Below are 13,748 nucleotides of genomic sequence, written 5' to 3'. Positions count from 1 at the left end.
CGCCAGAGCCCGTGGGCGCCGTTCGCGAGGCCGCCGCAGGGGCCCGGCCGCAGCGTGGGGAGGCCTGGGCTCCGGAGGCCGCGGCGGCCGCCATGCCGTTGCTCTTCCTCGAGCGCTTCCCCTGGCCCAGCCTCCGCACCTACACGGGCCTCAGCGGCCTGGCCCTGCTCGGCACCATCGTCAGCGCCTACCGCGCCCTCAGCCAGCCCGAGGCCGGGCCCGGGCCCGGCGAGCCCGAGTCGTCAACGGCCCCGGTGCTGCCGGAATCGGCCGCGCTCGTCCGCCCGAGCGCCGGGGGCCCGCGGGCCCGCGACGTGGCCCAGTACCTGCTCTCGGACAGCCTGTTCGTGTGGGTAAGCGAGGCCGCCGCCGGCCGCCGAGCGGGGGCCGCCATGTCACCCATTATCTGTGGGGGGCGTGGCTGGGGCCAGGGTCCCCCTCCCTCGGGGACCACCGCGAGGGGGGCCTGGGGGGCGGAGCCCCGCCCGCGAGCAGCCGCCGGAGGACGGGGTGAGGTGCCGGGGCCCGGGCGTGGGAAGGAGGTCGGCCCGAGGGCGGGCGCCTTCGAGGGCCTGGGGGAGGGCCCGGGGCGCGCCGGGGCCGAGGCGCGGGGGGAGTAGCAGTAGTAGACGGGAGCGGAGCCGGGGATCCCGAGGGCCCGCGGGGAGGGAAGCTGCACGAGCTCGAGCTGGGCCCGGGGAGTCGGCCCCCGGCCGCTGTGGGACGTCGTGCGGCAAGCTGAAAGGCTTCTCCGACTCGGTCCCGCACGGGAGGGCTGTGGGGTTCCGGTGAGAGGAGAGGGCAGAGACGGAACTCGCGTGTCGAGTCCGGGAGGGCTTTCGCCATTGGGGTGTTCGGACACTCCTGTTCGGAGAGAGGCCGTCTCCCACCACTTTTTTTTTTTTGCCATTTCGTATGCGATTGTTCTCTTTGGGTCAAACAAACCTACAAACCGTGCTTCCTTTCCTGCTGCTTTTACCTGATGATTCATGACGGTTTCCTTTGATGTCTGAAGGCAGCAAAACATTTGGAGTCTAGAGGCCGCTCATCATTTTAACTCAAGATTTCTCCTTTTAGTGATCCGTTTTAAAACAGGGTTTGCAGTTCGTCTGCCAATGCAAGATAAGCAACGTTTACGAGGCATAGATGCTGGTTTCGCTTATTAGAACTGATAATTTTCAGGCTGGGCAGATCAACAGCTTTTTGGCTAAAGAACGTTACTTCCACTTTGGCCTTGAATGCCTGCTTATATAAACCCCACAGTGATCAGAAAAGTTACTCCAAGATTTTAGTCTGTCACTTGGATTTACTGTGGCGTCTTGAGTCTTGTCTCCTCCTGCGAGTTCCCATTTGGCGTTGAGAGTAGGCTGTAAATGACGGAGGTTAATGTTCCAAGTGTATAGAATGATATACAACTCATTTGTTATAATTAATCCCACTGTGCTTCATCAGGAAGCAGTGGGGTTTATGAACTCTGTGGGCTGTGGATGAAGTCTCCTGGTCCTTCTGATGAAGAGATTAGTAGAAGGCAGTGAAAGGTGAGGTTCCGTTCCTCCCCTGCTGGGTGAGGTTGCACCTTACAGCACCCAAGAAGGGAGAAGAGAAAGAACTCAACTTGCATCTCTTGTTTAATTTCATATCTATTTTTGACCTAGCAGGTAAACAACTGAAAGTGATGTGAAGAGTGCTTTTGCCAAATGTTAAGATTATACTTTAGTCTTTGATATGTTTTTTAAGTATGAGATATGAATAAGCCTTTGAGAAGGAACCAATGTAGTATGTACATAATAACTACTAGTATTGTCCAATGATTTTTTTCCCCTTAGAGTTTCTTTTTATGAAACCTGTGTTCAAATTCCGAGGTTAACACTTTTTCATAAAACGTTACATAAAGCCTGTTGATTTTTCTGTGAAAATTAATACTTTGAAGAAAATTTCCTTTTCAGTAGAGGACTTGCCTCATGCAAGTTTATCATTTCTTCCTATCTGTTGATGGTTTTTTCCTTTCTCAGTTGATCTTCTTACTGTTTTTCTTCCATCTTTTCCTTGGTCTTTACAGTTTTCATCTTGGCTTTCCTTGGTTTTTTAACCCTCATCACCCATTACATGGTTGTTTTTTTTTTTAAAGATTAGCACCTGAGCTAACATCTGTTGCCAATCTTTTTTTTCCCCCTCCTCCCCAAAGCCCCCCATTACATAGTTATATATTCTAGTTGAGATCCTTCTGGTTGTGCTATGTGGGAGGCCACCTCAGCATGGCCTGATGAGTGGTGCTAGGTCGGTGCCCAGGATCCGAACCAGCAAAACTCTGGGTTGCCAAAGCGGAGCGCTTGATCTTAACCACCCGGCCATGGGACGGCCCAGCCCCCATGGTTCCTGCTTTAGTAGCTGAGTAGGAGTTACAGTCTCAAAAGCCTTCCTTTGTGGCCTGACAGATAGCATTATTGAGTGAGTATGTGGTGAGGCCTTTGTCAGAATGGATCCTTTTTGCACTCTGCCCAAAGACATTCAGATTCAGTTTTTTTAAAACCAAGCAAGGTAAAACAAAAACTGATCTTTTGGCCAGTTCCCAAGTCCTGCTGCTATTATTTGGAGTATTGGAATCTCTAAAACTTATCTTTGTAGAGCACAATTTAGATTAATATAAGTCTGATAGCATCTCAGGAGGTTTTGGATTAACAAACTCAAATCACAACCTTTCAAGGGTAGTATTTGGGGGCACTCTGGAGGGCACAGCTGTGAACACTTTCCCCTACTCTCAAAGCAATCCGTATACAAATATGTCAAAATCTGCTAAATGATAATAGATATATAAAGAAAATATGATGGAGTTTGGAGGAAAGAGAAAGTGATGCTCAGGGAAGGATGCTTGGAGGGTGGTGTTTGAACCCAGCCTTAGAAGATGGAGAGGAGCTCAGCAGGCAGCACAGGGCGTTCCAGGTAGAGGAAACAGCGTGTGAAGCTCAGACTGGTGTATTGAGGACAGTGCAGAGCAGAATGCAGAACAGAATGCAGAGACAATGCAGAACAGTTCATAAAGTGGGCTGTTAAATTAAAGTTACATTGGATCCTCTGATTTAAGAGTGAGGTTGGGATGCTGAAGGGGAGACCCAGGAGTCACAGGAGATGAGGGAAGTGATGCTGCTATGAGAAAGGGAGAGGTGAGCAACCCCTCTGAAGGCGTATTTCTCAAACTGTACCCCTGGCATCCTGGTTCGTGGTCACCTGGGATACTTGTAAAATGTAGTTTCTCAGGCTCTACCTGGGGATCAATTTCGGGGAGAAGGATGGAGGCTTGGCATCTTCATTTTGATTAATGTCCTAGGTGATTTGGGGCACACTAATAGTTGAGAAACTGAGTAGGCAGGGAAAGGGGTGTGGGGCGAAGGTCAGATTATGTAAACCTTGCCTGCTCTGCTAAGGAGTGTGGACATTATTTTGTGGGCCCTAGAGTTTAAGTGGGATTGTGGGGGAAGAGGGGCTGTCTTGATGAAATGCTGTTTTCAGGGCACAAACTATGCCATCAGCGGGGAAAATGGATTTCCATAGAATGCGAAGAGGCAGGAGATGTAGTGACCTAAGACCTCCTTCCCCAAGGCCCCACTCTCCAGGTGGCCCTCTGGCATGGACATTGAAAACAGCTTAGAGGGAGGCTCTGGGATTCTCACGCCAGCAAATACCCATGACATGATCACTTGTTTCTTCATGTCTTTCTAGAACTTTCATTCTAAAGTTCCATTCCAGATTAGGTTTTATTTTGTTATTCGTGTCTAGGCTTATTGTTCAGATGTTGTTTCCATTAAACAACATCTTGATCCATTTCGTCGTTTTGAATTGTTCAGATGTTTTTGGCTTTTCCACTTCTTTATTCTTACTTGTTATTTTCATTACTTTCTCCTTTCTGTTTTTTTTTTACTTTTCTATGGATTTGCCTCTAAAATTGTAAGAGCAGGACATGGTAAAATGAAGAAACAGAAATACGAAACAAGTGTTAAAGTTCTGACTTTATTATATGCAGGTCAAAGAATTTAAATACAAGTCTCAAGGGGCAAAAATCACCAAAAATGAAAATGGATAAAGTGAACTGACCATTTATTTTTTTATCTATCTATTTTTGATTGGCATCTGAGCTAACATCTGTTGCCAATCTTTTTTTTTTTTCTCTTCCTTCTTCTCCCCACAGCCCCCCAGTATGTAGTTGTATATTCTAGTTGTAGGCCTTCTGGTTATGTTGTGTGGGATGCTGCCTCAGCGTGGCCGGATGAGCGGTGCTAGGTCTGGTGCTAGCGCCCGGGATCTGAACCAGTGAAACCCTGGGCCGTAAAGCAAGCTCACAGACTTAACCGCTCGACCACAGGGTCGGCCCCTGAACTGACCATTTAAAGCATGGATTAGCAAACTGTGGTGGCCTCTTTGGCCCTGCCTGTTTTTGTACAGTCTAGAAACTAATAATGGTTTTTACATTTTTAAAGGGTTATTTTTTTTTTTAAAAAAAGGAAAACTGTGTGTCAGCCTGTGGCCTACTGAGCCTAAAATATTTACTGATAGCCCATTAGATTAAAAGTCGCTGACTCCTGCTTTAAAGAGCCCGTCTTAGTTAATTATACAACGTCAAAACTGAAAGTAATTTGCTAGGTTTGAGTCTTTATGAGTTGAATATTCCAAAGAAGATTAGAGAAAAATGTTAGGTCCAGAAATGTTGGGGCAACTGAAGAAAAAGACTAAATTTGTAAATAATAGGATGTAAGTCTAGATAAACAACTTTAAAATATAGGAAAAATCTTCAGGGTGAGGGGAAGGAGACTGCTGCTCGATTGCTTGCTAGATGTGTGCTGAGTGCTTTGTGTGCGTAGTCTCACTTATTTCCCTCTTATTGTAAGAAGAGGAACACAGTCATGATGCAATAAGGGGGAGTATGCATCTTTGAATTTTATTGGCATTTTATACTTGTCGCTGTGAGCCTCCGGAGAGATAACATTCCAACTGTCTTTAAAGGGAGGAGACAGACAAATGGTGTGTGGAGGGTGGTAGTTAGTGTTGGTGCTAAGTAGGAGACTAAGAAATATCCATATTGGTCATGTCCTTGAAGCAGTTCCTGGTAGGTTAGCTGCGTGTCCTCACAGGCTCATGGATACTGCCCCATTGGTGGCCAGCATTTACAGGATGAAAAATACCTCCAGGGTTACACAGTGGTAAATGTGGCTAAGCCATTTGTCGCCACCGTCTTTTCTTTTCCTTGAAGGTCTTGATCTGTCTGAGAATTTAGTTTCTGTTTTCTCCAGTAGAACAGTAGAACCGTTCTGGGAGGGAAGTTTTCTTATGGGGCCTTAGAGTAGATGGGATGAGTTTAAATTTGATGGGAGTCGGGGTTCCTTGAGTCACTGCTCTCTGACCTGTTCTGTTACAGGCTGCTCAGGGACAAGCACAACTTGTTTTCATTTTATGTAGACTAAGGAAAAGTAAAGAGGTTTGGTGAGGTTTTAAAAAAAATATTAAAGCTTTTACAGTGCTATAGATATAAGAAACTTTTCTTTTTTTTTTTTTTTAAGATTTTTAAAAATTTTTTCCTTTTTTTCTCAAAATCCCCCCCCCCCGGTACATAGTTGTCTATTCTTCATTGTGGGTCCTTCTAGTTGTGGCATGTGGGACTCTGCTTCAGCGTGGTTCAGTGAGCAGTGCCATGTCCGTGCCCAGGATTCAAACCAACGAAACACTGGGCCGCCTGCAGTGGATCACGCTAACTTAACCACTCGGCCACGGGGCCAGCCCCGAAACTTTCCTGAAGTCTTTTAATATAGTAGAAATACTGTGTGTTGTAACAGGTTAACTTGGGACTTAGGCCACCCAGTTTTGGTTTGTTACTCGTCAGTCTCCCATCATATGATAAGAAAAATAATGTGGAATTTCAAAGCAGGCCAAATTAGTTTAATAGATTTTAAAATTAATTAAAAAATAAATGCATTGCTCATGATACAACAATCAAAAGGTACACAAGTGATAGACAGTGATAAGTAAATCTCCCTCTGTCTGCTACCTGATTCCCTCCCCTAGAAGTGGCCATTACCACTTTCTTGTAATTAGTGCTGGTGTTAAGTAGGAGACTAAGAAATAGCCACATTGATCATGATCAAGTCCTTGACACTGTTCGCATCTGCATGTTTTACAAATGTGTATGTATAAATACTCTTTTTTTTTTTTTACACAGGAGGTAGCATAGTATTCACATATGTAGACTTTGCTTTTCTTTTCAGTGATCAAATTATCTTGAAGTTTCCGTATAACACTGGTAAATGTAGAGCTACTGAGTTAGTTTTCCTGGCTTCATTGTATTCCACTGAATGGCTGTTTTACAGTTTATTGAACTATCTCCCCAATGGACATTTAAATGTTTTCCATTTTTCTGCTGTTGTAAACACTGCTCCGGTGAACTCCTTATACTTACATTTAAGTTTGAATTCTGCCTGCAAGGAAAAATTAGTTAGCAGTATAGAGAAGTTAAAATGAGGTTGGTGCTTTTACTGTGGTCTGCCTGGCTAAAGCGGTGGTTCAGACTAGCCGTGCTGGAAGTGAGCCTCATTATGATTGTTGGAGGGAGACGGTTTGTCTTGGTTCTGTGGATTTAAATCTGGCCTGAAGTGTTGTTTCTGTAAGAATATTCCTGGTGACCTAGTGGGATCTGATTTGGGATTTGCTTTTAAATGAGAATTGCAGCGATTATGTTTCCTTCCATATTTACAATTTTTCAAGACTTTGTCAATTTTAAAGTTGAGAATTTAGCGTATCCTTATTGGAGCGACGTAATGTTTGTGAAATTAAGACATTTTTCTATAAATAGACATAGAGTAAATAGTTATTAATAATTGGTAAGGTATTTTTAAAAACAGTTTGTACCTAACCTTAAAATAATTTTTAGTTGTTTCTAATCCTTAGTAGCTGTAGCTTTCATCTAAAGTTCACAAATGGTTTTCTCTTTCTTTTTGCCTAAATTCCCTTTCTAATATCAATATGCTTTCTCAAGCCTTTTTTTCCTTTTTAGCCTTTCTAATTTTTAAGTCTGCCATTTAAATTAAGAAAGGGTTATTGGTGGGTGATGGGATTATGAGAAACTTTCACTTTCTTTTTTGTAAATCAAAGATACGAATTTTTAAACCTTATTTCTAAACTCAGAAAAACTTGTTAAAAGAAGTTTAACTGAGAAATACTAAATAATACTTTATTTTTTGTTTTGTAACCTAAGATGTTTGAGAATGCTGTTTTGGGTAGAGAAATGATTAAGTGACCCTAAAATTGATTTTTCTCCTTCATTGCTGTCACACCAGTTGGCTTGGTCTGTTAGCTGCGTATCAGCCAAGTTCCATGTCTTGTAGATACTCAGAGTTCTCGAGGGCAGGTCCAGATCTCCCTCACTTCTCTTAACCTTCTGTATCCCACGATCAAGTAGATGCTAACTATATTGAATTTATTTCTTTGCTTCATGTGCCTGCATGCAAAAACAGGAAGAATTCTTTTTTAAAATTGTGTTGTTATTAGGCTGGGGGATATTTGGCTGATTTGAAAAATCCTCTTCAGCTAGGGGATGTGGCATGAGGGGTTGTGGTTGTGGTTTTGTCTTATGACATTTTTCTTAATTAACCTGACTGAGGTTCCCATTGACTGGTGTAGAGCCATTGACAGTGAAGAGGAGCCTTTTTAAAATCTATTTCCTGTCCTTAAAAATTAGTATTCTAAGCTATTTGTGGGAAAGTTTTGAATAGAGCTGTTCCAGAGGGAGTCATAAGTTAGGGATACAGGATGTTTTGGATAACTAATTTGAATTTTTTACTGGTTATTTGAAGGATTTAATTACTGGAATGGTTTCATTTTTCAGCAAAACTATTTTTGTTTCACTTCTTTAAAAATATACCATGAGCCAGCCGTGATGGTCTAGTGGTTAAAGTTCGTTGGCGTGTTCCGCTTGGGCAGCCCAGGTTTGGTTCCCGGGTGCAGAACCACACTACTCATCTGTCAGTAGCCGTGCTGTGGTGGCAGCTCACATGGAAGAACTAGAAGGACTTACGACTAGAATATACAACCATGTGCTGGGGATCTGGTGAGGGGTAAAAATGAGAGGAGGATTGGCAACAGATGTTAGCTTAGGACAAATCTTTCCCAGCAAAAACCAAAAATCAAAAAAACAGAAAAACAAAAACTACAGCTGCTCCTATCACCCTGCTTTATACTGGTGCTGGTAAAAAAAAAAAATTATATATATGTGTATATATATATATATATATATATCTCACGTACTTCCTTGCCCCATTAGACAGGCAGACTAGAACTAAACATAATTTAATCTTTTTATAATGAATCAGGATGCCACTATGTGTTCTCCCAGAGGGGTGTGAGACAGTAAGGGGAACCTAAAGAGACCTTAGAGAGCTTGCTTTCTTATATTACTCTTTTCCCTCACCTTCCTTTTCTTTTCTTTCTTTCTTTTTTATTTTCAATATCATTTGCTTCTTTTAAAAGTAGACGGAAGAATGACCTGGGAAGAGGAATATGACCACCTTCCTGTAAACATAGTGAAACAAAGTTTGAAGCAGCCTTTACATTGAGTTCGTGTTCATTTTCATTTGCTCTAACTAAAAGTTATCTTTACTGTCTTTATCAAGGTCTTTTGACTTTTTTGGGTCGTGCAGAGTTTTGAAAATCACTTAAGCATCAATAATGTGATGTGCCACACTAGCCTCTCGGTCAGGGGCCGTGCGCGCTTTCATTTTGTAAGCATTAGATTTGTTGTTTAAGGATATCCACCTCTCAATTATTTAAAAAAGATTTCATACACCCCGTTAAAGAAGGCTTTGGTCTTACATTGGTGTGTCATGGTTGCCTTTCAGTTCTCGGCCGCTCCTGCCAGTTTTCTTCTTCTTGGTTTCTTGATTCCACTCCCCTCTAATGCCCCAGAACCTTTACTTTAAGGCCAACACCAAGCCTAGAGTATCTTTTGGTTGGCTGATTGTCCCATTGCAATATATTTTTAGATATTTATTTTATTTTATTTTTAAAATAAAATATGTTTACAATATATTTTCTATCAGTTCTTCATGGTCTTGTGACTTTGTTGTGACCATCTACCCTCCTCTCCCTACCTTCTATTTGTTTGACAGGGCAGGCAGGATATTTGGGTGCTGGATTTTACTGTTCATGATAACTTCATATGCTAGAAAAGTTTTCTTAAGGCTATCAGAATCTTAATGTGGGAAATGATGTACCTAGGAGACACCTACGGTTTATAAGGTGCATACAGCTTTATACGTACTGTACAAAGTTTATACACAGTTGAGTTGTCTGACTGGGAAGATGGGCTGCTGGAGGGTACGTATTGGGACAGGGCTCTGTGAATTAACTGGCAAGCTGGTGCCTCTCCTCCCACTCCTCATCCCTACCCCCACCACCCATAAATAAGTGTGCCCCTTCAGATATCACTTACCTTGTACTAGTAGAGAACTGGAAAGGCTCAGTCATTAGAAGTGATGGCTGAATCCCTAATATAAAATTTTAGAACTGCTTTTATTTTTAAACAGGAGGAAATAAACTTCCTTTCTTTGGTTTGTGTACAGGTTCTAGTAAACACTGCTTGCTGTGTGTTGATGTTGGTGGCTAAGCTAATCCAATGTATTGTGTTTGGCCCTCTTCGAGTGAGCGAGAGACAGGTAAGCCCAGACAGCAAGAATGGATTCTTGTGACCAGATTTTTTTTTTAACTGTGTATTTGGTGGAATTTCAAACTTATGGGAAAGTTGCACGAATACGATGAAGAACTCCCATGTATCCTTTATCCAGATTTACAGTTGTTAACATTTTTTTCCATTTGCTTTAACATTTGCCTTTTATTTACATATACGTATTTTTTCTGATCCATTTGAGAGTAAGTTGTAGACATCACACCCTGTTACTCCCAAGTACTTCAATATGTATTTTGTAAGAGCAAGGACGTTTTCTTACATAACCATAGCACAATGATCAAAATCAGGAAATTAAACCTTGATAAAATAATTTATATAATCCACAGTCCATATTCAATGTAGCCAAGTTTTCCCAATATTGTTCTTTGTAGCTATTTTTCCCATGACTTTTGTGATGTAGATTTTAAAGAAGCATAGATTTGTTTTAGTTTGAATAATCATAAATATCACTCTTTAGATTATGGGTTCTTTTCCAAGGAATTTATTGAGATTTTAATTTTTCTCTGTGAAAAGTAAATTAAGATTCATTATTTTATGAGCAGAAAATTAGGTGACTTGTTCCTGTTTCAGATGAGATAGTCTGATGTTTGAACATTACTCTCAGAATGTATATATGAACCGAACATGCCCTCCTTAAGGAATTATGCCACAAGCATACCATACAGATTGACAGTTCCCCAAGGATTTTAGTGGACAGAGTGCACAATGGTGTGTTTTAAAATCGGAATTTAGAACTGGCCTTTAAAACAACAACATACTAACAAAACTATATTTTACTTTATCTTATGCCAGTAGTGAAACACAGGACTCATGACATTAAGAGTAGAACAATGCAGGACCGGCCCGGTGGCACAGTGGTTAAGTTCACACGTTCCCCTTCTCGGCGGCCTGGGATTCTCAGTTAGGATCCCGGCTGTGGACATGGCACCACTTGGCAAAAAGCCATGCTGTGGTAGGCGGCCCATGTATAAAGCAAGGAAGATGGGTGTGGATGTTAGCTCAGGGCTGATCTTCCTCAGCAAAAAGAGGAGGATTGGTGGTGGTTAGCTCAGGGCTGTTCTTCCAAAAAAAAAACAAAAAAGAGGTACAACAATGCTTCACTCCTTACCTACCCTTTCATCCCATATTTCCTGTTACCAAATCAGCTGAGGTCCTAGTTTAGAGCTGAAATGCAGTCATGGTGTGGTTGAGCCCTTGTATGCTGCTGTGAGCAGGAGTATTTGTTTTGCCAGAGATTTTTCATTAGTGAGTATGCAGCGCTTTCTCCAAAATACCAACTCCAAAGGTCTCCTGGATGGGATCAGTGGAGTGTAGAGTTCTTTAATAGGATACTTCTTTGTGCTTTGAGAACTTTTGATTTGTGGGCCAGAAGTTGGTCAGGCCAGGCCGGCCATCTAATGGCTGGTAAATTGATCTGGCACCAGTGGGCCTTATATACTACCTTCTTTTTCCTGAAATGTTAAATATCAATTCAAAATTTGCAGAAAGCATAATAACGTTGGAGTATTACAGAGATTTTTACAGTACCTAGAGGTAATCATAATGGGCACATGTGTTACTCAACTCTGCTTTCAGTTTTTTCAGTATAGATCACATCTTTCATGCTGTTCTGTGATGAGTTATTTTTTGACTAATGTCATCTGGTAGCATTTTATTAAGCACCATTTTTAGTTAGAACTCTACACAATTGACATAGGTTTGCTCTGTGGGTGCTTAAAGTTCAAGAAATAAAGAAATGCTAGAGGCAAAGACACTGAATACCTAAAATGGGACAAATAATAAACTGTTAAGTGGAGGTTTAGAACAAACAATTTTGTTTTAAGCACTGAATGCCTACTATGGCACCTGTCTAAGCACTGTGCATATATTAACTTCTTTAGTTCTCTCAGCAGGTATGCCGTTGTTATGAGACCCATCCTGTAGATGGGAAACCAAAGCACAGGGATCTTAAGTGACTTGCCCAAAGTCACACAGCAAATAGGTGGTGGAGCAAAGATCCAAAACCAGGGTCCAAAATGTCCTAGGTTCACCTTGTGCTTTACCTGCCCCAGCTCTGGAAACAGACATTCACCAAGATTCCAAGTTCATTTTATTCTCTGTACAAAGGGCGTACAGGCAGAGTACAGTGTGTGAAAGTTCTCAAAATAATTCTTTAAGTAGTCCTGTTATCAATTTGTTACACATTTAGGTTTAATTAGTTCTGTTTTTATTCAACTTTTGCTTTTTATCTGTTAATGTTTTGAATTTGTGAAACATTTATGTTGTTCAAAACCATACATAAAAGTATACTTAGAAGTCATGTTTTCTTCCTTATCCTCTCACTCAGTTCCCACCACTCCTATAGATGGCTTGATAGTCTATTTTATTTTATTTTTTTTTAGGAAGATTAGCCCTGAGCTAACTACTGCCAAACCTCCTCTTTTTGCTGAGGAAGACTGGCCCTGCTAACATCCATGCCCATTGTCCTCAACTTTATATGTGGGACACCTGCCACAGCATGGCTTTTGCCAAGCAGTGCCATGTCCACACCCGGGATCCAAACTGGTGAACCCCGGGCCGCCTAGAAGCAGAACGTGCGAATTTAACCACTGTACCACCGGGCCAACCCTTGATAGTCTATTTTAATACCTGTTGGCTAGATGCCACTCATCCCCCTTTTCTTCAGGATAGTAAAGATTTTTAAAATGGGAAGCCCTCAGTGTAGGAAAGTACAGTGAAGCAGATGCACTTAGACACTGCTCATAGGAGTGCACGTTTATACAACTTCTTTGGAAATCAGGTGGATGTTACTTACCAGAAACCATAACAACGTTTGTAGCTTTGATTCTATAATGCTGAAGAAATAGAAACTCACACAAAGATATTCATTGCAACATTTTCTGAATGGTGAAAAATTAAGAACAGTTTCATTGTCCCATCTGTAACCACTAAAATGGTATATTCAGAGAATATTCACTGACGCTGGTAAGGTTCTTACAATAGGATAAGTGAAATAAAGCAGGGTATAAAAATTAATGTTTTGTGCATGGGGAAAGACTATAGAAATGTTCAGACATTTTTGTTTTACTTTTCTTTGTACTTTTTTGTATGGTATTGATTATGGTTTGGCAAATGAGCATGTTATTTTTTAATCTGAAGGATGTTAAAAAAAAAAGAAGAAAATCTGATCCTTTCTATTGTTTGTTTTAAGAATCCAGAGAACAGAAGTATTAAAAATGATACTTGTAGCCCTCACTGTTCTTTTTATTTTGCTTTGGAAGTATATGATTATTTCTTAATACATAAGGTACTAGACTAACACCACTCCCCTTTTAATGGCTAAAATTCCAGAATTGACTGACTAACAATACAAAGTCTACAAATTATTTTGTAGGTGTCTTACCTTTATTGTTCAGAGGGCTTATTTTTTTCCTTACCTTCTATTTTCTTGCGGACAATGTTAGAAAGCTCGGTATAGAATATTTTCTCCATAGAAGCCAGCTTTTGTTATGTTCAGTTTCTCTTAAATGGCTTAGGTATAATGGTACTCACCTTTATAAATATTTTTCCTTTTAGCACCTCAAAGACAAGTTTTGGAATTTTATTTTCTACAAGTTCATTTTCATTTTTGGTGTGCTGAATGTCCAGACAGTGGAAGAGGTGGTCATGTGGTGCCTCTGGTTTGCAGGACTTGTATTTCTGCATCTGATGGTTCAGCTCTGCAAGGACCGATTTGAATACGTGAGTTTTTAGCAAAGCTCTTTCCTCATTCAGTCACACATTTGCCAGGTTTGAATTGTATACAGTAGTCCCCCCTTATCGGTGGTTTTGCTTTCCACGGTATCAGTCAGCCATGGTCTGGAAGCAGATGATCATTCTTGAAATGTATGTCCGGAGGTCATTAGTAGCATTCACTTACTGCATGTCATCACGCAGGCATTTTATCGTCTTACATCATCACAAGAAGAAGGATGAGTACAGTACAGTAAGATATTTTGAGAGGCAGACACCACTTCACATAACTTTTATTATAGTGTATTGTTAT

The 13,748-nt window shown here is 41.4% G+C and overlaps 1 protein-coding gene across 1 annotated transcript in view; it reads left to right on the top strand.

Moving 5' to 3' along the window:
- The first annotated feature begins 6 nt into the window (after window positions 1-6).
- AMFR (autocrine motility factor receptor) overlaps window positions 7-13,748 on the top strand; it is a 43,980-nt gene continuing 30,238 nt past the window's right edge. Inside the window, exons 1-3 of the mRNA XM_046681940.1 lie at window positions 7-353; window positions 9,600-9,692; window positions 13,280-13,444. Coding sequence (XP_046537896.1) covers window positions 93-353; window positions 9,600-9,692; window positions 13,280-13,444 — 519 coding nt within the window. The 5' untranslated portion in view covers window positions 7-92. The remainder of the gene's footprint in view (window positions 354-9,599; window positions 9,693-13,279; window positions 13,445-13,748) is intronic.

This window comes from Equus quagga, chromosome 13, assembly GCF_021613505.1.
Source record: "Equus quagga isolate Etosha38 chromosome 13, UCLA_HA_Equagga_1.0, whole genome shotgun sequence".
Classification (NCBI taxonomy): domain Eukaryota; kingdom Metazoa; phylum Chordata; class Mammalia; order Perissodactyla; family Equidae; genus Equus; species Equus quagga.
Note: the sequence above shows the minus strand (reverse complement) of the source record. Positions and strands in the feature narration are given on the sequence as shown.